General features: G+C 50.2%; 1 protein-coding gene across 1 annotated transcript in view; it reads right to left on the minus strand.

The window, feature by feature from the left end:
* The window catches only part of GRIK4 (glutamate ionotropic receptor kainate type subunit 4), a 239,295-nt gene that overhangs the window by 60,113 nt on the left and 155,403 nt on the right, over nucleotides 1–23,779 (minus strand). Inside the window, exons 7-8 of the mRNA XM_049778002.1 lie at nucleotides 23,346–23,399; nucleotides 2,127–2,288 (exon numbers count right to left, since the gene is read on the minus strand). Of these exons, the coding sequence (XP_049633959.1) occupies nucleotides 2,127–2,288; nucleotides 23,346–23,399 (216 nt within the window). The remainder of the gene's footprint in view (nucleotides 1–2,126; nucleotides 2,289–23,345; nucleotides 23,400–23,779) is intronic.

A 23,779-nucleotide genomic window follows, 5' to 3' on the forward strand; every position in this document is an offset into this window, starting at 1 on the left:
CCCTGCTGTGCTATCATTCTGGCCCCAACAACCCATTTATTTTTGGTTTTGGAGCCACATCTGGCAGTGCTCAGGGCTGACTCCCAGGGATCACTCCTGAAGCTTGGAGATCATATGGAATGCCGCAAGCAAGGCAAGAATCTTGCCCACAGTGCTTTGCCTTACAGGGCTATACCCTGGTCTCCAGGGAGCCCCTCATCATTACAGCCCCTGTGCCTCACCCTAACCTTACCTGGCACAACAGTGTGCCACCCAGCTGTGCCGCCACCTAGCTTTTGCTGTTCAGTGGCTGCCATGTGACTATCTGGGCCCAGCCACCTTATTAGCAGTAGATGGGATTGGGGTGCTGGGGTGCATCTGGAGGCAGCCTCCTTTGGTATCTCTCACCCTCCTGAAGCTCCAAATGCCACTGGCTTTTGCAGTGGAGCACAAGAGACCATGGCAGGAGAGAAAGGGGAGCCCTCCAGGGTCTTGGCTCCAGCTGTTGCCTCCAGATATGGTGATGTGGTTCTAGGCTTTCTGCGCATCACCCTGTGAACCAAACCTCGCTCTGAGCTCTGGATCCTCATGTTGTCCACACCCAGTCAGACTAATTCTCTGGGGCCCCTGATAGCCAACCCTGGCTCCTCTGGGGGTTATTCGAATCCTATGTCCCACCCTGCTCCTTCTTCCCCTTCTGATTCTCCCAGAGGAAGGTTAGGGCTGCCAGCCTCACTGTTTCTCCAGCCATCCCTCCTGCAGCGTCCCTGACCCCTAACAGTCCCCCACATTATTTCCGAGTTTAACCAGGGAAAGCATTTGGCACCCAGCAGGAAGCCAGCTGGGCTCCCCTTGCCTTTCTGGGGTCTCCTGGCTTCATCTCTGCTTCTCCAGCCCAGTCTTCACCCTCCCACCCTTAAACTGCCCCACTGGCTCAGTTCACATTTCAAACCCGTCCCTTTCTTGGCACCAAAACGCTGCTTGGCAAGGAGCCCTTGGCCCTCTTGTTTTTCTGTTTTCATTTAGCTCCTCATTGTTGTTTTCTTCTGAGCTGTTTATAAACGGTTTAGAGGAATGAGAGGCGCTTTCTAAATTGAGATGAGTCTTTCACACTGGGCAGTGGGCTAAGGGACTTTCTTTCGCTCCTGGATTAGGAAACAAAAATCTTCCAAACACACACCTGTGACCCTCTCATTTCCACCACCACCCCACCACCCGCCAGCCTCTCAGGATGCTCCCAGAGGCTGTGTCTGATTCTCTGCAGCCCAAACTGGCCCCCGGTAGAACACGGCGACAGGCACCATTGAAGTCTCTCGAAAGGGTGCTTACAATCTGGGCTTTATTCAATGACATAAACACGTAATTACTAACATCTGCTTTAGCCTAATTCTAATTACTTAATCTCACCATCTGTAATTTCTATGATTTGCTGTGATTTTCATCCTTTGTAATGTGGTTCACGGGGAATGCATATACAAGTAGATGGGTCCTGCCTCCGATAGTGTCCTCCACCCCCCACTCCTGTCTGCTTCAGGGTTCTTGGCACCCTGGAACACTCAGGCATCTGTCCTGGGCCCCAACAGGGTGGACTACACTCAGCTTTCTTTTGGGGCCATCCTTGACCAACCTCCTCCCTCCCTTTTGGGGGGCAAGACCTCCCCATAAAACCTGGCCACCTCTGGAAAGGTGGATAATGTGGGGAGATACAAACATGGGCGAAAGAAAGAAATGTTGATGGGAGGGGACATGGAGTAAAGGAGAGAAAGAGGACAAGCAGGAGAAACAGGAGGTGATGGGAGAGATGATGGGAAAGGAAAGGAAAGGAAAGGAAAGGGCAGACAGAGGGGCCAGGAGGGTCCCCTGATTGGGAAGACTACAGCTCTTTAAACTACACACAGAGTCAGCTTTGGGCCAAAGGTCACTGGTATATGCCCTGGTCACCACCTTGGTCAACCCTCTGGGCTTGTCCCCAAAGACACTCTCCATTGTACAAATTCATCCCCCAGGAGAGCCCAACCAGGGACCCTAATTCTCAGCCCACTGTGTTCTGTGCTTGATGAGGGCTAATAAGGGGTGGAGGTCTATGTGCCCACAGGGAAAAGGAGGGACTAATGGGTGCGGCGGTGGGGGGGGGGGGACACACTTACTGCCGGCCCTGTGAAGGGCACATGGTCACAGTTCTCCTGCCATGATTGATTGAGGCTCTGGGAAAACTCTTGGAAGAAAGTGTGCGATTGGTTGAAAATGGAGAATCCCAGGATGTTGACACGGTCGTCCACGAGGCTGTCCATCCTCTGCAGTGAGAACTCCTGCAAATACCCAGAGTGGGGTGGTGAGGAGGGGATGCATGGGGGGGGGGGGCTCGGCTTCAGGCCCTCCCCAACCTCAGCAGCACATTCTAGGAAGGAGAACCAGTTAGTTGTCTGCTTAGAGATGAGTCCATGACCTTCTAAGGGTCAAGGGAGTGGGGTGGAGAACACCTAAGAAAAGTGTGTGTGAAGGGACCAAAGGGAGCATAGACTGCTGAGGAAGGGTGGGGTTCCCCAGACTTGACCTCCCTATAGTATCTTGAAGGATAACATAGGATGAGGTCCCCTGGGGGGCATCACCAAGTCCACACATACTGTCTTGGGCATCACCATGTCCACACGGCCACTTGGGCATCACCATTTCTGTGCATGCTGTCCCAGGCATCCCCAAGTCCGCACACCTTGACTCAGGAATCACCATGTCTACCTACAGCATCCGGGTATCACTTGCTTCATCCAAGAGCCCCACATTGAACACTTATAGGCTCTGGCCGAACCACCTGCTGAGAGCCAGAGAGGGGCCTGCAGCCCTGCCAGCTCTGCCCTACCCTGCTGCTGCGAGGGCCTTATTCTCATTCAGACTCAGCCCCTTTCACACAGCCCCCTGAATGCTCATTCACATCTCTGGTTGCAGGCCCTGCCACCCCCAGCTGGAGCCTGCTGATGAATGAAACACCAAGATGGCCCGAGTCATGCCTAGTCTGGGCCCCGCCCTGCCAATGTACACTCAGGCAGGGATTAAGTGCATTTTGGATCCTAAACAGCCCAGGCTCACTAGGGAGCACAGATGTGCCAAAGAAGGGATCATGTCCTAAGCTGATCCTCTGCACTGTCAAGCAGCGGGCAGCAGCCCCTGTGCTGGGGGCTATCGGCAGGCACAAGGGGCAGATGGCTAATGAGGAAAGTTGCAGCTGGCAAGGAGGAGGTGGCGGCGTGGTGTGGGGTCAGCCGGCTGGCAGGCCACTAAGGAGCCCCATGGGCTGAGGTTGGCCTGGGAGAGACTGGGATGTTCCCCTCTCCCCTGCAACTTTCAATGTCTACAGACTTCTGGGGGAGGAAGGTGCAAGAAGGGACAGAGAGAACTGGGAATTTGGGGGTGCAAATAGAGGCTCTCCCCCCCATCCAGGACCGAGCCCTGAAGCAACATCATTAAACTCTGTGGGCATCATCGGGTTCTCGTTTAGCAAGACAGTAATAAGAATGCCAGCCTGCCCAGATGCCGTCTCCAGAAACAAGGCAGGCTCAGCATCCTTGCCGGCAGGTGAGAAGGGCTCATTATCCGAGTGACTGAAATCCTGCGTTGGAAGCCAGGGCAGCTGCTTCCTCAGTCCCGCTGGGCTGGAAGCCTGAGTGAGGAAGGTGATTCCTTTTCAACAGCAGCTTAAGGCAGCTTCAGAATGAATGAGTTAATTACAGATACTCAGAGAAGGCTCGTACCCAAGTCAGTCTTCTTGCCTTTTAATTCCCACCTTCTTATCCCTCAATTATACTCTGTTTTCAAAGGCCCCTTCAACAGAGAAAAGATCCAGGGGTCTCTTGATCATTCTTCATGTTCTAAGAACTCCTGGGAGTGCCTGTGAAGGGACAAGGAATGGGGGGAAGGGGACATCTTCACAGAATTTCCCAGGATGCTCTAGGATTCTCCTCTCTGAACATCCATCCTCCCAGAGGAAACTCCTTTATGTCTCATGGCAGACTCTCTGGCTGCTGCAGGGAACAGCTGGCCTCCACCACAGCACACACAAGCGAGCTCTTCTCAGCTGGTGTCTGCCGAAATGTGTTCTTTGGGATGCTGGGGTTCCCAAAGTGAGGCTCAGAGAAAGCTCCTGAAAATAAGGTTCCAGGTTGGAATGAGCTGGAAAACCTGGTCCATCTCTCCACCCTTGCGAGAGTTCCATGGCCCATGAGAGAAAGAAAAGCTTTGTGCCAGTCCTTGGGAGCAACAGCTTGTTTGTGGTTAATCCAGAATCTACCAAACATGAAGATCACCAAACACCATCTTCCACCCCCATCTCTGACTGTCACGGCAGAACATTCAGTGGGGAAATGTTCCTCAGACAGACAGGCCCTAGAGGCCAGAGTGGTGCAACCTGAACACCCAGGACATTTGGAACATTGTTTGTAGGCTGAATGGTACCTGCAAAGGGCTGTGGGCGTGGAGAAGCTCACAAATCTGTCCCAGCATGGACCGGGATCAGACCCCAGATGTCATGATTTTATGGAACTTATCCAGTTTAGTATTTCCTCTCCCATCCCTGCAATTCCACATGGAGACATTTGATGGATATGGACAGTTTGTGATTCAGGACTGAAGGGATGAAAGACCATGTGGTTACTGTTACCTACTAGCGGTGCTAAGTTGCATTCTCCAGGTTTCCATGTTACTCCCTTTTCATACCCCCACTGCTTGGCTGATTGCAGCCTTAATCATGGGGATGAAAGAGGTGGGGAGCACCAGCACAAGTGAGTTCTCATAGAAGTCTTCTATGAACTCTTCTCGTAAGTATGCTGGGGAGGGGAGTCACAGGGGTATACCCTCTTGGTGAAAAATGAGTTCCATCAGGAGACAATGGGGAAAACAGCCAATGGCCTGCTGGTCAGGCTGAGACATAGTAGAGAGAGGTCCAACTCTCCATCATCCTAGTTTGGTCCTGCCTGCTCAGGCCTATGGCCCTGGTCTCCCCCTTGTGTGTCTCAGACACTTCACATAGCAGAGGGCACCAGGGAGAGAGAGGTTAAGTGGTGGCTGAGGAAAAGTTGATGGAAGCGATCTCCCAGGCACACTCGCTTCTGTCTCTACCCTCATCTCTCTACCCCTCCATCCACAAGAAGCCACTCTCAACCCCCTACCAAATGAGAAATGTTTTTGCTAAACATGGCACCTTCATAGCAAATTGCTTGGCCTGGTGATCTGCATGGAGACAGAGGCTTTTGGTGAAACTACAGCTTCCAACAATACTTAATAACCAGAATAATCACAACAGAGCTTCTGGGGTATGCTCCCAAATCTTCATCCCTTTCCAGTCCATCAAATGAAGGCCCAGAGAGTGCATAGAGGCCCACATGGTGTGTGGGGAGAGGAGAGTCATGGTCCTTTATTCACAGAGATGGTGCCACACGATGGTGCATAGAACCGAGTTGAAAGTGACTCCAGGGGCTGGAGAGATGGTACCGTGGTCAAGGCTCCTGCTTGGCATGCAGCCCCACCCTTTCATCCCTGGCACCACATGCTTTCCTGAGCCCTGTCAGGTGTGGCCCTAGAGGTCCCTGAGCATCACTGGGGTGACCCTGGTAACCTGCAGTGTTGCAGGGTCTGAGCAACACCACATCCTCAGACTCACCTTAAATAACTTAAATAACTACCTTTAATTAACACACTTCAGAATACATAACTCAACTTGATGGCTTGCAGGTACCAAATAAAATGAACACTGGTTGTGTATGTGTGGGAATTAACTTCTTCTAATGTCTCTGTGGGGGGAACCAGCTTAATTACAAAGGGACCTGGGGCAGGCTGTGAGGTCCAGTGGGTGCTGCGAAGCCCTGGGATAGAGAACATGAATTGTCTGGTGAATGGAAAAAGCCCAGAGTGGGAACCAGAGCTATCGAGGTACAAGAGCTAGGAAGGGCCCAGAAATGCCTCACTCTGAAGACAGGAGGTCAAAGAACAGGAAATATAAATGGCTCTAGTGGCTACCCCATATTTAGGGTCACAGATACTGGCCTGCTGCCCCAGGGATCCCTCTCGGGTTCATCTTCCTCACCCCTGGCTCCTGAATGCTGAGTGAAACTGAACGCTGGTCCTTTGGTTTAACTAAGCAGTAAGGAAATAGAGTGGACGCAGGGGGAGAAGAGAGGCAGTTATAATTGGAAGCTGTAACTTTTTCAGTCACAGTCTTAGCCTTGTGTGCTGGACTTCCCTGGCTGAAATTCCTTTCAGTCTTTGTGTTGGTGGGCGGATTTTTGGTTTGTTTGTTTGTTTTTAACTTTTATTCTCTTTATTTTTATCTCTTTTAATTAGGTACATGTCCTCATTATAAAGACGGGGTAGTAACACTTCACAGCGTTTGCCAGGGATAATATGGAGGGAAAAAATAAGTGCCGTAGCCTGGAGTTATCGGCATTATTAGTAGCGACAACAAAATAGCTCAAGGAATGCCTTTGGCATGCACTTTCAGGGGCCATTAACAGGAGGTGAGGAAGATGGGGTGTGTATGGGGGGCAGGTAGATTGGGCTAGCCCTCCTCAGCCCCTCACTCAGACAATGAGTTCTTGGGACCCACACAAATCAAGAGCTGGGATTAGTTACTAGCCCTAAGGTTGCCAGGACCCACCTTGTGGACTGATTAGACCTGTCACAGGTGCCAGCAGACACCCTGAGAAGGTTGAGCCCTTCTCTGAAAGAAGCTCCAGTAGGAAGGAACAAAAGCCGAGATTAGGAATAGGAAGTCAAAGAAGACCATCAATGGCTCCCCACTCTTCCCTAGGCAGACAGCCCCATGTAGGGTGGCATGGGAACCTTACAAAAGCCAACTTGGAACAAAGCATATGTCATTCGCATCCATTCTCCTGAGATTGTGCTTTCATACTTGAATGCTGAGATGTTTACTGGGCTCTCTCTCCACTCTGGAGAAGCTTGTGTTTTCGTAAGTGCCTCTCTCTCTTTCTCTGTCTCTCCCTCTGTTTCCTTCCCCTTCCTTAAAACTTCCTGCTTTATCTCACTGATTGTCTCCTACTGCAAGTTCTCTTTCTGTAAAGGAAAAACAAGGGACCTGCAAGGCTGGGTAAGGTCTGGGACTGACTTTCCCTTTTTTTTACCAACACCAGGTCCACAGCTGACTGAATCCAGCATTTCCCCTGCTGCTTCCCTGGGTCATACAGGTAGAAGGAGAAACATGGCAGATTTTCTTCTCGAGGTTACTGCCTCTCTCTTTTCACTTCACATAAGGGAATCCTTCACTCATAACCCTTCCTTCAGTTATGAAACTACCATGGCTCTCTGCTGCCCTGGAACCCCACCCCCAGCCCGGCCCCTTCCTATCAGGGCCACAGGAAACTCAAAGTGACACTACCCCCAACTGACCCCTGGAATCTCTCTTGGTTCTACCACCTGAATCCAGCTGGCTAGGTTGGCAAACATCCTCCCTCTGTTGGAGGTGGGAGTGGGAGGCTGGTAATATATTTTGGAAAAATAATAAAACTTAAGAAGAAATTACCTAGCCCTGAAGTAGCTCAAAGGTATACAAACCATATTCTTTTTGTTTTTGTGTCATACCCAATGGTGCTCACGGGTTACTCTAGGCTCTGCGCTCAGAAACCATTCCTGGTGGGTTTGGGAAGCCATATGGGATGCTGGGAATTAAACCTGGTTTAGCCATGTGCAAAGCAAACACCTATTGTTCTGGCCCCAAACCATAATCTTTAGACATGAAAAATCCCTAATTCTTTGGAAAAGAGAAACTGGAGCAAGACCCCACCTAGAGAAGGGCGGACTTCTCAGAAAATGAGAAGCTACAGAAGAATCAATGAGATTATGAAAGAAATAACGGTGTGAGGGATGAGATTATGAAAAGACCAACAACTCAAGTTTTCCTGGGCTCAGGCAGGGATCAACTTCTATGAATGCAAAACTCCAGGAAAAAGCCATTGGGAGCAACTGTCTTAAAGCTCTTCCCTAGTCATCTGGGTCTTGTTCCTCAAGCCCACTTTGTCCCCAAGATAGGAATAAGCCCCACACTCATATCAGACCCTCAGCCTTGCTCAGGAAAGTCCTGTGTGGTTGGCAGACCAGCAGCATGAAGGGCTCCTCATCCAACCGCTAGCTCTGAGTAGGCCTCTCTCTGGAGCGTCTGTCTCTATTGGCATCAAAGCATGAGTTCTGTGCAGGCATGCCACTGCATCTTGTGGAATCGTCTTTAAAAAAAATGGCGGCAGGAGCTGGGAAGCTCATTTGGACCCATTTGCGTGTCAGCTCCATAATTTAAGGTCTCCGGACTCTTCTCCCTGACAGCATCCCAGCCACAAAACTTGGACCCCAACATGTGGCCCCCCTCTGCTGGGCTCTCCCACCCTGAGCTCATAAACAGGACTTCAAAGTGGACCCATCTTCATCCTGCTCCTGCTTAGATGCCTGATCCCCTTTTCTGCATGTGCTGGGCACATGATTCATTCACACTCACCTCTTCATTCCTGTTCCCCTGCAAAAGTTCATGGAGGGGTGAAAGGAGCCCATGAAGCCATGTCATGCAGCGCAGGAGCCCAGAGACTGGCATTTGCCAGCTACTTGGGAACATGGAGATAATGATGCAGCTGAAACCTCTGTGGCTGTTATAGCTATGGCGGAAATGGTGTGTGTGTGGGGTGTCCCTGGACAGTGGGGGGCGCTGCGGTATTTCTCAGGTTTTCCCTGGGCATACTGACATATTCAGGAACCTCCCATTCAAGGGCCTTAAGCTCCCTCTTTGTCCATCCCAAGACATGGGTTCAAGGCCCTGGAGAGACTTAGCATTGCATCCCGCCAGACAACAGGCACCCAGGTTGTTTCTGGAAGGGAGGGAAACCATCTGCTATCTTACACCTATTCTGCCTATCCCCGCTTCATGGTAGGGTCACTTCGGCCAGCCCTCAAGAAGAGGAGCCTGGGGCAGACTTGATACCAGGCCCTCTGAGTATCTCTTCCAAGGAGATTCCTCACATCTACACCATTTTCCCTCCCTCAACCTTCAAAACTCGGAGTGTCTTTCCACAAGGACATCTGTTATGCTGCGTGGTGTTGTGCTGCACATTAGACACAAACCAACAAGCCAAACACATCCTGTCCCCAGGAGCTTTCCACAATGGTCAATGGGAGACCCTAGGGACAAGTAAAAATCCCTTGTAAAAAGCCACTTGTTTTTTGTTTTGGTTTTTGGTCCACACCCAGCAGTGCTCTTGGGTTACCCCCGATGCTGCACTCAGGAATTACTCCTGGCAAGCTCCGAGGACCATATGGGAAGTCAGGGATCAAACCTGGGTCAGCCACATGCAAGGCAAATGCCCTCTCTGCTGTGCTGTTGCTCCACCCTCAAAGTGGCCACTTCTAGCTAGCAGGAATTCTGCGTATGGTGGCAAGAGTCAAGTGGGGACCAGAAACCAGAGATGACAAGAGGGGACACACTAGAGGAGTGAGGAGAAGTCACTTGGGGACCCAGTGGCTGAGCGGACACCTGGGGCCAGAACAGTCTGAACTGCTTTCACTCTGGCAGAGGGGTGTAGAGTGCAGGGCGGAGCAAGGGAGGAACACAGGATGGGAATGTAAGGGGTAGAGGGTGCTGAAGTCTTGGCCCAAGTGTTCAGGGCACTTCGAAGCTCAGATCAGCATGCCAGCATGTGGATGGGGTTGGGGGCTCTCCTGGGGGACAGATCCGCTCACACAGGGCCGGGTCTGTTGGATGCCAGTGCCGGAGGCCAGCGGAGAGGCCCAGATGGTGATTAATTGAGCTGTTGATGCATCTGACACTGAGTGTTGCCGGATGCTAGGCTCAGAGAAGCTGGATTGCTGGGTAATCACGGCACTTGCTCCTCCTAATGATGCTTGTAATACAATAGCACTTATCATGTAATAATAATAATAATAATAATGCGATTTGCCATAATGTCCTTTCTTCTCAGTCTCCCTGCGCCTCGCAAACATTCATTACATCCCACCCACTCTGCTCAGCAGGCCCAAATTCCTCAGGCCAGAATGCTGTGTGGGTACCACGGCAGCCTCTCAATGCCTCAGTTTTCCCTTTGTAGTCTCACGGAGACTCAGTTTCCCTCTTTGTAGCCTCAGAGCCTCAGTTTCCCCTCTGGCTCCACCCCTGGACCCATTGAAAGAGCATCACCTTATTTTTTTTTAATATCTTTGGGTCACACCCGGCAGTGCTCAGGGGCTACTCCTGGCTCTACGCTCAGAAATCGCTCCTGGCAGGCTCGGGGGACCACATGGGATGCCGGGATTCGAACCACCATCCTTCTGCATGCAAGGCTAACACTTTACCTCCATGCTATCTCTCCGGCCCCATGAAAGAGCGTCATCTTGAGAGCCTGACTCTCATGGTCCACTTCCAGGCTGACAATATTCTGCCTCGAGTCTCCAAGTCTTCCTCCTGCTTCCTGGTCCTATTCTGCTATTCTATTCGTCCTTTGCTGCCACTGGGCAGTAAAGAAAATAAACCTGCCTGCATGGTTGGGTCCAATGGCAGAGGGAGCAGGAGTGGAGCTGTGACTCTAGACTGGCCCAGGGGGAATCCTTCTGGAGGCCCAGGGGCTACAAGGAGTGCTGGGTGCTGAGAGAGGTGAGGGTACGGGCCTGAGCCCTTCATAGCTTTCTGTAGGGAAGAATGAAGGACAAGGAGGAGGAGGAAGATGGGCAGACGAGTGGGGAGAAGGCAGGCAAGACAAGGGGAGATGGGAAAGGGGAGGATGGAGAGAGGAAGAGAGAAGGGGAGTATGTGAAAAAAGGGTATAGACAGTTATGACTATGTAAGAGGAAGTGTGTGTGTGTAATTATCTGAAGGAGTGAGTGAGTGTTGGGGGGGGCTATGTATGAGAGTGGGTAAGTAAATATGAGTGTGAGAGGGAATGTGTGTGACTGTGAATGTGCTGGTGTGTACGTGTGTGTGTGTGTGTGTGTGTGTGTTGTGTGTTTGTGAGAGCAGCCAGCAGACACAGGGAACAAAATTTCAAGTTCTATTAAATGGCTGATTCAAACGTCTCGTCTCTTATTTGCTTTGGGGAGGCCCTTGGGACCTGAGCTTATGTTGGAGCTGTTTGTCACACATCAGCGATGGGTCGTCTGATAACTTTCCTCTGCTGCAAAGGCCTGTGTCTCACCTCTTGAGGGTCTCAGCAGCCCCCCTACCGAAGACTGCAGTTCCAACTGTTTTCTAGTCAATCACCCCAGGGGGATGGTATTTCGACACCCCCCACCACTCACCTCAGATAATCAGGCCTCACTGACAGCTCGTCTTGAGGAGGACAAGGGCCTAACTGGGTCACTTCCACGTTCAATGACCCTGCGCTCCCAGGGCGCCTGTCAATGTCTTCCAGAAAATTGACTGCCACCCCCTTAGGATACAGCGATTAACGGAGCAGAGCGCAAACTCACTCTGTGGTCGATGAGCCTATGTAGAAACTTGGCTGAGGGATCGAGAATGTGACTGCTCCTGCCGGAAGTCCCTGTGTGGGGCGAGATGACTCTGACTGTGCCCCACTTCCTGGACTTCCTGGTCACATCTCTGGGGTCCTTCTTAGTAGGTTTTGGCCAGCCAAGATGGGCGGCTGGACTTGAAGCTCTGTGTTGGGTTCTAGGAGAGCATCAGGGCCATGTTGGGGGGTCAGGGAAGGAATCACCCTCCCCGAGGAAGGCCAGGCAGTAGGAGATGCTCCCATGGCAGTGGAAGAGGCAGCAGAATAACACACCAGCAAGACACTGGCCTGTTCTTACACAGTGTTGGCGACGGCATTTCAGAGGATGTGTTCGAGGTGGGTCTCACATGAGGAAGAGTCCAAGGCACAGCAGGGCCAGAACTTGGGCCTTGCAGCAGACTGGGATATGTGGCCCAAGTCAGCCTCTGTTGCTTCCGGTCCCATTCACTACCTTCACTCCCTCACTCCTGGTCCAGGACTCTGTAGCTGGGCATTTGCTAAAGGGTTGAGTGATGAGCTCAGAAAGATGATGCTGCTTGGGCCTGGTGGCACTGGGGGACCGCATGGTCTTGGGTGTCAAATCTGGGGTCTCGCTCATTTGACAAGGCCTGTATTCCAGCCCTCAGAGTATTTCCCAGGGGTCTCAGTTTCGTTTTTCCATCATCTCCCAGTTACAATTAATAGGAAGGGCTAAATGTATGCCCTCCTCCATGCCCTGTGAGCCCACTCAGCACCCCTCCCCTGAGCCCCCCACCACACATGAATAGAGCAAAGTGACTGAATTCCCCTTTCTGGCCCATGAAAGTTGTGTTGGCTGAATATGGTAGTGGCTAGATATATAGTAGATATGGTAGTTGGCTGGATATGATGGCAGATACAGTAGTTGGCTGAATACTGTGGTGGCTGTTGGCTTATAATAGGTGAGTAACTTAATGGGGGTGGGGAGGTTTGTACCTTTATAATGCTCTAACTTTCAGACCAAAGAACTTCCAGCAGTTTCTCCATATGCTAATCTTTCAGTGGATATCATCCAGGACATCTATCCCCTCCAAACACATTGCTTTACCCATGGCCCTATTCAGACCTGGATCAGGACAGCTGGTGGCTTTGGAGAACCGAGTTCTGAAGGCCCAGCTCCTCTGTCCAAGGCAGTCACTATCAGGGGTGCCTGTCAGGGCTTGCACCTGAGAGGGGGGCTGATCTCTTAGACCTCAGACTGGTCACACATGGGGCACTTTCCCTCCATTACTCTCTCCCCAGCTCCACTAAACACGTATTTATTCACCAAAGTGTACTGTATTATGCAGAGCAGTTCTCCTAAAAGACTCCATAAAGGTGATCTATGCGGATAGGCTTAATAATTTGACAATAAACTACACTTTAGAATCAATTGCTCTGGCACCGGAAAGTTGTCTGACTGATGGATCATAGCTGCTGGCTAGTGGTGTGAGTGTGGATAGTGTGTGTGTATATGTGAGTGTGTGTGTGTGTGTGTGTGTGTGTGTGAGAGAGAGAGAGAGAGAGAGAGAGAGAGAGAGAGAGAGATGCTTTGGTGAATAATTACATGCTCTGGGAGAGGTATAGGCACCCTGGAAACGGTAGTTCCGGCCGATTTTACAATGTTTCCAACAGTGCCCTGGTTTGGGGAAACATACAGGCAATCAGAAGTTGAGCAAGAAGGATGAAGGAACCCCTATAGGGAAGCAGGAGAAATAAGGGCAGGAGGGAAAACAACAATCCAGAGCAGCTTGAGGGAAGCAGAAGTACCCCTAGACTCTTCACAGAATATCTTAAGAATTATGACCCCATAGGGAACCCAATATTCTAGCAGGCCAAGGGTTGGGATACGTGTCCGTTGACTAAAGAAGATTCAAACTTATGCCTGCTTGGATCCCAAATCTGACTGTCTCCCACACAGAAGCTTCTATTCCTCTGCTTCCACTCGGGCTTTCCAGCCACATCCCTCTATGGCAAGTCCTGAATCTACTTTCATGGTACCACTGAAAACCTGAGGGGTGATTTTGTTTCAAAGACTCCAGGACTTGGGGACTGGAGTAATAGCACAGCAGGGAGGGCATTTGCCTTGTATACAGCCAACCCAAATTCAGTACCCTATATCCCATATGGTCTGCCCAAGCCAGGAGTACTGCCAGTTGTACCCCTAAAAAATAAACAAAAAGAGGGACTGGAGCGAAAGCACAGTGATAGGGTGTTTGCCTTGCACAAGGCCAACCCGGAATGAACCCGGGTTCAATCTCTGGCATCTCATATGGTCCCCTGAGCCTGCCAGGAGCAATTTCTGAGTGCAGAGCCAAGAGTAAACCCTGAGCACTGCTGGGTGTGCAAGAAGATGGTGACAGGGGCAGGAGTGATGGCACAGTGAGGTGGCGACCTTGCATGTGACCAATCTGTGTTTAATGTCTGCCATTGCACATGGTCCCCTCCAGGAGTGATTCCTGAGCACAGAGCCAGGAGTAACCCCTGAACACCATCGGATGTGACCCCAAACCAACAACAACAGCAACAACAAAAAGACATTGATGACATTCATGTGGTCAGTTTGTCGTTCTGTTCTGAACTTCTTTTAAAATGTCTTTGGTGCCTTCTAAGTTCTAGGGAGGAAGGGGGCAGGAACAACCAAGATCCATTTGATGAAACTTTTTAAGTTCAAAGCCAGATGGAGATGCAGAATCTGTGTCTGAGATGGGGCCACGATACCCAGAGCCTGGGAGAGAATGGGACATGAACTCCCAAAGATGTCGAGGGTTCAGTCAGGGGAGAGAGGTCTGTAGGGAAGTGACATTTTGGTAAAGGCCAGGAAGATGGGCAGAGAAGAGTACACAGCTGGCTGCCCCCACTGGCTCCTATCAGAGCCTCCCCTGTCTGCAGCGGTGCTGGCTGGCATCACTCCCTCCCCATGGCTGGTCTCCCAGATAAAACCACAGAAAAACAAACATGGGCTCCAGCTGCTTGACCAGAACACACACCCGAAAAGGGAAACACAGCTGCCCAACTCTGTTCTGTCCAGACCAGAAAAACCCAGAGAGGGCACATCATGTTCTTCTGCAGGTCTCCCTGGATCCGACTGGAGTCTGGGAACTAGAAGGACCTTTCACAGGGCAGAACATGTTTCCTGGGGCCAGAAGGGGATGCTGAGCAGGCAGCAACTTCTTCCTTCTCTCGGGGAAACATCCCCAGCTCTGGGGTGCTAGGAATGAAAATGCCCACACGGTGCTGAGGGTAAACAAGACCAGGGCTTAAAAAAGGACTCCAGAGTTTCCCATTTGGTACCAAAATACTGATCCCCAAACAGGGACCAGAGAGCAACTTCAGGAGCCCCACACAGGGACCAAGGAGCACCTCCAGGTATCCCAAACAGGGACCAGGGAGCACCTCCAGACGCCCCATATAGGGACCAGGGAGCAGCAGGTGCTCCAGTGAGAGACCCCCTGGCAGGCTTCCCAGCATGGTCATGGTCCCTCACAACTGGTGCCAGAGCCCAGGCCTTCAACCACAGCTGATCCCCAAGTCCCGAGTCCCTGCTACCAAGACCCACTCAGGCCTCTTTTCCAGGTTATCTAAGAAATACTTCTGTCTCTACAGCCAGTCTGTATCCCCCACATAGTTGGGGGCCAATTAGAAAATGCTCTCACTGGGGCATGAACACAAAATGGGGCCCCAGCACCCAGGGAGCAAACCCACCTGCAAAGCCAGTAGTGGCTCAGGCACCCTGAGACCACCCACAGCCTTAAAGGGGGGCGTATCATTTCTGCTCTTCATGGATACCATTGACCTTTGGTTCCTGTCCTACCAACTCCCCATTCTTCCCTCTCTGGGATTCCCACCTTGAGCACAAGGGCCAAGTGTTTTCCTGACAATAGATCAGGGTTATTTTCTCTCCTCTGTTCAACAGTGATTGCAAATCTCTTTGGCTTCATTAGTGGCTGGATAATCCCTTCAGATTTATTAGCTCAAATCGGCTTCAGCCTTCACCTTCTCTCTTCAGAGACTGACTGCCTCCAAGACCTATAATGTATTCTCTCTCTCTCTCTCTCTCTCTCTCTCTCTCTCTCTCTCTCTCACACACACACACACACACACACACACACATACACAGACACAGACACACAGACACACAGACACACACACACACACACACACACACACACACATCTCCTTTCCCATACAAGCTGAGAAGAGACACAGAAAAGCAATACCTGTCCCTCCTGCCAGACCAGCAGAAGAGCCTGATGTCTTGCTGGGGCTGGTCCCCTTATAAGTCAAGTGCAAATCTCCCCTCAGCAGCCCCGTCATTCTCTGCTAATGGACACCATGGGACTTGGGAGGCTAATTGCTTTGCCTAGCATGCCCCAGATGCACAATGATGGCTGGTCACTGAGTAACGTGAGTTAAAAATGACAAATTCCCCTCCTCCGTACTCTGAGCACAGAATGAGTCCATGTCCTGTGTAGACGTAGCTGGTCCAGTGAATAGAACAGTAAGAAAAAACATGATTTGCCACCTCTGGTCTGTCTCCCTCAACCATCTTGTGTCTGAGCCTCTGTGGTCCCATCCTTCCAGCACACCCCAATCCCCAGCCTCTCAGGAGAAACTTTCTAGCTAGCAGCAGTCCAGGCCCCTCACAGATGTTAGTCATCAGACACTCTCTATTGGAATTGGGACCAAGTGAAAAATCCTTCAGGTGTGAGTTTTGGGGTTTGGGTATGAGCTTTGGGGATTCCATTAGAGGAGAGCTTTGGGTATGAGATACCAAATGTTATACTTGGAGGAAACGAGCAGAGAAGCTGGAAGTGATGACTCAACTTGGGAAGCTGAAAAAGTTCTAGATACAGACAAGGGGTGACAAAGTAAATTCCCGTGTTGTCTTTGAATCACCTTCAAATGATTAAAATGTTCTATGGTGGACTGGAGAGAATACAGCAGGTAAGGTGCTTTGCATTGCATGCAGCATACCCCAATTTAATCCCCACACCATATTAGGGTTCCCTGAGCATCATCAGGGATCAATCCTAAGAAGAGAGTCAGTACAGTTTCTGAGCTCTGCTGGATGTGACCCCAAAATGAAAATAAAATTTAAAAATGTCAACAGTATGGGATTGCTCTCTTTCCATAAAAAACAAAAACAAAACAAAAAACATAATATAACAAAAACAAAAATATAACAACAACAACAAAAATCTTTTATAAAAGGTTTCAGTGCTGATTCCTGCCTCTACATGAATGAGCTTAGACAAAATAATGCCACATGAGAGAAGCCATATGAAAGCAAGCTGGATGGATATTGTACCCCCTGAACTTTGGGCAAGGCTAACCCCCCAGGATTCAGGTAGATGAGAGGGCAGGACAGGGATGGGCAGAAAGTATATTGCTCATGGGCTACAGACTTGCTATTGGAATTGGCAGAAAAGTTTGGGGAATCACCCAGAAGGTGGATTGAACTACACTACAAACTTTAAAATGTCTAAAAGGGGGCCAGAATAATAGTACAGTGGCAAACATCTGCCACACAGATAGCACACTTAGGTTTGATTCCCTAGACAGCCCATATAGTTCTTAAGTCCACCAAGAGTGATCCCTAAGCAAAGAACCAGGAGGAAGCCCTAAGCACTGCTATATGTGGCCCTGAAACCAAAAAAGTTTGGAAAAAAGGCAAGTCCCTAGTCATATATTTATGCAGTAAAGACGCTCAGCAAACAAGACTCGAAACCCATGGAGCAAGGATTGGGCCCACTTCTCCTCTCATCCCTTCTACCTCTCATCGTCTCTTCCACCTCCCATCATCCTTTCTGCCTTTCATCCACTTTTCTTAGTTCACCACACTGTGTCTTGGGTGCTGACCTCTGACCTTACTCTCCTGACTACACCACCTACTTCCTGTCTCTCCAGATCTCTGACCAAGATACCCCCAGGCTCTGGTAATCTGAAGTCACTAAAAAGGGGATCCTCAGAGCTCACCTCCCCCTCAGGCTCTCATCTCATCTGTTCTTCATTCTTATAATGCTGGGTCTGAGTAGGGCCCTTTGGGAACAGAAGCAGGAGCCAGAAACTGCCTGTTAGATGAAAACTTACAAATGGGGCCAAATCACACTTAGATGGAGAGATACGAACAGAGCTGGAGCTCTGTTTCTGGTGGCTGCCCACCCCCCACCCCCCAGCCTTCCCTTAGTAATATCTTTTTCTGGAGACGCTCTGTCCCTTCTTGCCAAATTCTCCCTCAGTGCACCTCAGCATCCTGGGGCCCTCCAGCTCTGCCAGTTCCTCCTAACAAGCCCTGAGTGGCTTAGCTCTGATCCTTGCCTTGTCCCAGTCCCTGCCTCTGCCACCCCAGACTCAGAGCTGACAGCCCCTCGCTGATGGCAAGATCCTGCCAGAGAAAGAAAATGGGTTCCTCAAGGGTCCATGAATAGATTGTTTAGAAGCTTGATTTGTGATAGATGGGCTCGCAATAGGCAATCAACGAGTCGAGTCCAGTCTGGCCGATCTAATTCATTTCTTACAGACGGTCTCGATCAATCAGGCTTCTTAGTGCCCGGATAGGAGCAGCGTCTGGGGACTTGATCAATTACTTAGTAATTACAGACTCAAACAGCCCCGGCCATAATGGGCTCAGCCATGCGCGACCACCCAACTCTCTTATTCTTGGGAACTAAGGGAAAGGGCATCTCAGGACTCACTTGCCCTGGCCACCAGGGACTGGGCAAACATGTCAGTATCTCACTTATAGGAAGCACCAATAGAAGCCCTCAAAAGAATGCTATCCCTCTACTCCCCCCAACTATGGGCTACCATGTCTCGGTCTCTGGAGGCAGGTGGTATTGGGGGTTTATAACAGATGTCCTGTGCCGAGGCTTGGGAAGTAAAGGATTCTGTCTCGAGTTACAGAGATCCACAAATTTGAATTCTCATCTCTGCCTGACTGTGCCTTTCCGACTCATAATGCTGGTTTTCAAGCTGCCCAATGCACCCCGTGGCAGAATTCAGGGAGAAGAATTAATGGAGTCCTTGAGGAATTAATTCCTCAAGAGAGCCTGGGAACCTCTCCATTTGAGGGGAAAGGGAAGGAAGAGAGAAGTGGAGAAAGGGTCTCAGGACCTGCAATAATGCACACCTCTTCTGATCTTGGAACCCAACATCGAAGCCCTAAGCACAGCTCCTTTCCATTTAACAGAAGCCCAGGTATTCCTGAGGGGCTTCCAGAACATTCTCTCCCTGATGTTGGCAGATTTTACTTCTCTCTGAAAGATCCTGATTCCACCATCATCATTCTGAGTGCTTCTTTTCTTGGCAGCCTACAAAGAGTGGGAGCTCTGTTAACTCCAGGTTCAAAGAGATCTGGATTGAAGTGTGCTTCAAGCACATTCATTCTGTGGACCCCTTGTGCCCCCCAAAAGGAACAAACTCTTGGAAAATGAAACCTACACTACAGAAGACACACACACACACACATACACACACACACACATACACACACACACACAGCCTTAGACACAGGATGCTTTGCAATTTCTAACACACCGTTACTTGTCCCCTTAACCTCAACTGATTTCATTGTCCCTGCTTTGCCAATCAGAAAATGAGGTTCAGAGTGTCAGTGGCTCTCCTCTCAACCCCCGCCACAAAGTCAGATGATGACACTTAGACAAATGAGGGATTCATCCGGATGTCTCGACTTCTCAGGCCAAGAGATCAGCTGTTACCACCTCCTTACCGGCTGCCGAGGATGAGGGGGCCATGGTGCAGTCTCCCCACGAATCTCCAAACTAACCAAGAGCATCCTGGGAATCCAGATTCTGAGGCCTCCTTCCATCTGCTCAGTTACCTCCCCCACACCTACTTCTTCTTGGTCCAAGGCCGGAGCACCCGCAGATGGTTGGCCAGGGCAAGCAGGCTCCCTACTCCCCTATTCCCAATGCTCTCCGGGCTCCCTGAATGGAACACGACTGCATTTTAATTGCTCCGTCCTCTGTTGCCAACTTGCCGGGGCTCCCCCAGATGCCTCCTTACTCGAAGCAAATGCTTTCGAGTCACCCTGGGAAATGTCTAATCCTGTGCTGCTCTGCATGTGCGAACGCGGATTTACAGCAGCAGAGCGAGGAAAAGCGAAAAGAGGCCAAGAAAGTTGCTTCTGCCTTATCCAGGAGGAGGGAGTGCTTGAGAGGAGATCTGAGGGTACTGGGCATGTTCTCCTGCTACAGAGGTGGACAGGCTCTATTGGACTGGGGGTGACGGTGGTAGGATGTTGTACACGAACAAAGCAACCAATCACATCAACACTTGGAGGACTCGGGGCAGGCAACTTGGTGGTAGGAAAGGAGCACCTACAGGGAAAGTCCTCAGAGCAGAAGCAATGCCATGTGGGGTCTCCCAAGTGATCTCAAACTCAAAGTCAACATTGGAAGGGGCTTCGGGCTGAACAATTTCACATGACCTTACGAAAGTGACCATCTCCGAGTGACCACAGTCAAGAAAGAAAAAAGACCCAGAGCTCCAGGCTGTCTCTCCCCTGCCTGGGAATCAGGATGGACAATCCACCATTTCCTCATCCCCCAGCCCCAGAGATCAACCAAGAAGGTTCTCCCTTGTAGGAGATTCAGAGTCACAGCCACAAGGTTGGGTGCCAGGAGTGAGCACCTTAAAGATCAATTTAGCACATCTGCCTTCAGATCTCTCAATGGCTAACTATGAAGACAACATGTAAGCAAAGGGACAGTAGTCACTGCAGCAGCCCTCACAGTGAGAGAAGATACAGCTCTTCCCTTAGTGGGCCACGTATCCCCACATCTCCATGGAGGAAGGATATGCTGCTTCTTATTCTAGAAGGTTCACCCTTTATTTATTTTTTGGGGGGGGGGGGGAGATACATCCAGCTATGCTCAGCTATCACTCCTGGCTCTGCACTCAGGAATCACTCCTGGCAGTCTTGGGGATCCTATGGGATACTGGGAATCAGACCCGGGTCAGCTGCGTGTAAGGCAAATGTCCTCCCAGCAGTGCTATCGCTCCAGCCCAGGTTCTTTCTTTGCATGTCTGGAAAATGCTACTTGTATTTCAGGACACAGCCTGAGGTCCCCTTCCTCCTGCCTGTCCTGGCAGGACACACAGTTAATTGCCCTCTCTGTTGTTCAGCGTGTTGCACACACTGAGCAGGGATGCTCAAAGGCTGTCTGAGGTAGGTTGGTTTTTGTTTTTTTTTTTTAACTTTATTTATTTATTTTGCTTCTTGGGTCACACCCAGCAATGCTCAGGGCTTACTCTTTATGGTGCTCAGGAGACCTTCTGGGATGCCTGGAATTGAACCTGGGTCATTTGTGAGCAAGCTTACTGTTGCTATGGCTCTATCCCAGGTTGGGATCTGACTCCCACCTTCTTCCAGAATGTCTGGCCTGTGCCTATTTCTGCCAGAGTGTGTGGGATCTCTCTATCCTATGCCTAAGAGACCAATCCTCCTTTCCAAAAGAAAGTGTCGAACCACCTGGAAACACCCCCACCTGCTTCTCAGGCAGTGAGCAATGGGGGGCACCTGGTGCTTGAATCCCCACATGGGAAGCACAGCTCAACCATCAGAAGCACCAACTATTGATTCGGGTGCAACGTGGATGGATCTCAGAGCATTCTGCTGAGCGAAGAGACAGTGAGCCACGAAAGGTCACAGACTGTACGACTCCATTTAGAAAGCATTCTCGAAATGATAAAATTAGAGAAATCGAGAACAGATTGGTGGTGGCGGGAGTGAAGAAGGGAGCTTGGTGCAGACCTGGAAAGCTCAAGGGGGAACAAACAATTCTGTAATCTTGACTGCAGGGGTCGCCGTACACAGGCTCTGAGTTTCCTAGAGGTCCAGTTTCCATCTTATTTTTTGGTATCAGGAATGGGGCAAGTCTTTAACACCATCTCCTGTGGGGTTTTTTGTTTGTTTGTTTGTTTGTTTGTTTGTTTCGGGGCAGGGGGTACAACTGGCAATGCCCAGGGCTTTACTCCTGGCTCACACTTAGGAATCACCCCTAGCCATGTTCAAAGGATCACAGGTAATACTGGGGATTGAGGCTGGGTTGGCTGTGAGCAAGGTAAATGCCCTCCCTGCTGTTCTATCTCTTCAAGCCCCCAATATCCCAACCCCAGCTTCCAGGAGCATTAAATCTGCTTTTGAGACTGCAGTGATGCAACTTCCACTTTTAACAGGAGGTTAAAGGCACACGATACTTTTCAGGGTTAATTTGGCAATTTCCTAACAGGCTTTTTTGTTTTGTTTTAGGGTCACACTCAAAGCTATCCAGCTCTGTGCTCAGGGACAACTCCTGGTAGGCTCTGGGGAACCTATGTGGGATGATGGGGATCCAACCTGGGTTGACCACATGTAAGATATTGCTCCAACTCCTTTCCTATACATTTTTCATTGTTTAAAAATAGTTTTCAAAGGATTTGGTTTGGTTTTGTGTCAAAATTTAGCTGCTCTCAGGAATCACTCCTGATTCTGTGCTTAGGGATCACTCCAGCTAGTGCTTGGTGTTGTGTATGTAAATATTTTAGCAGATTACTATGTTATTCACCCTAAACTGATTGGTGATTGTGCCCTACCCTAAGGTGTGACCTGGCATTCTGCCCCCACCCTAGGGTAGGACCTGATTCTGCTTCCACCATTGGGTGGTATCTGATCCCACCATTGGGTGGTACCTGATTCTGGGGGATAAAAACAAGGGTCTGTGGAAGGCCAGGGCTTTTTGGCTGGAACTGAAGCTGAGTCTTTGGACTTCAGTCTTGTCCACCGAATAAAGCTAATATTTCCACGAGCCTGACTGTCTGCGAGCTGTTTACCCGCCATTTCACCTCAGAACCATTGGCTAGACAGGGTGGCAGACGCATGCTCCAAGCTGGAAGAAAAAGGCCTCATCCTCCATCCCTCCATCAGTCAACCTCTTCAGGGGCTGACTTGCAACACTTGGGAAATATATGGGATGTTGGAAGATGGAACCTAAATTGTCACATGCAAGGCAAGAGCCTTACCCATTGTACTATCACTCCAGCCCAACAGCCATGTATTTAAGGAAAAAAAAACTATTTTCTAGGGTTCTTTCTACTATCTATACTTAGACATACATTTTTTTGTTTTGTTTTGTTTTAGGGTCACATCTGGCGGTGCTCAGTGATTACTCCTGACTATACACTCAGGAATCACTCCTGGCAATGCTTAGGGATCCTATGGGATGCCAGGATCAAACCCAGGTTGGCTGCATGCAAGGCAACGACCCTCCCCGCTGTACTATCTTTCCAGCTCCAGACATTCACTTTCATGTCGCAAAGCTTTATATTTTCAAACTACTCCCGCATAAAATCTAATCACATCATTTCACTGTTACAGCAGCTCCCAGCTGTGGCTTTAAACCTGTTAGACAGAAAAGGGAAGCCAGGCTCACTGGTCATGGGCAGGAAGGCAGTTGGTGGGGAGAAACCCAGGGCTCCTGCCTGGCCCCTCTCATCTCTGCAGACCTCTAGGAGTTTACAAAGATGGTACTGGGAGGAACATCTGGTTAGAGTCATGTGTTAGGCCCATGTCCTAAATCTCCTGCTTCTGGGTTGACAGAAATGTATTAATGGGTCCTCTGAGTCCCCCCATCAGCAAAAATGATACCACAGAGTTGGTATCCCAGAACCAGAACTTTGGAGTACCCATCCCATGCCTATTTTTCCAAGCTAAGACTCTGGAGCCATATCCTTGAAGGTCTAAATGGCCACAAATCCCACATGCCAGCAACCTCTGCCTCCCTGCCTCCATTTTTCCCTTCTGCCATCTCCTGGGCTTCATTCTGCCCACCCACTATCCCAATTAATGATACTCTGACAAGGAGGGGAGCAGGAAGGGCAGCTTACCAGATTAGTGAAGATGTATGTATAATAGGCCGACACCATGCCCAGCTCGGCTGCCTGTGGAGGAAAGAAAAGCAATGAGGGGGCAAATACTATCCCGTATCTGGTAATGTGGTGCCCCAAAACCCTTGCCTCTGTGCTGGAGCCTGTCTACCTGTACCCCAGGCCCTACAGCAATTGTACCAGTGGCTGATGCTCTCAGACATGTGCTACAAGGGAAGCTCTGTGCCCGGGGGTGTAGGCAGCAGGGCAGGGAGACAGAAAAACAGAGACCCTCGTGGCAAAGAACAGGAGCCTGGCTCAGATGCCCATCTCATATGCTCACCTCAGATGCCCACCTCACCCTAGCTAGATTCCCATGCTGGCAGGCTCCAAGAGAGGAAAATCCAACAGACACCAAAAAAAGGCGAAGGGGCTTGTCCCACCAGCAGCCAGAC

This window comes from Suncus etruscus, chromosome 8 (genome assembly GCF_024139225.1).
Source record: "Suncus etruscus isolate mSunEtr1 chromosome 8, mSunEtr1.pri.cur, whole genome shotgun sequence".
NCBI classification, from domain to species: Eukaryota; Metazoa; Chordata; class Mammalia; order Eulipotyphla; family Soricidae; genus Suncus; species Suncus etruscus.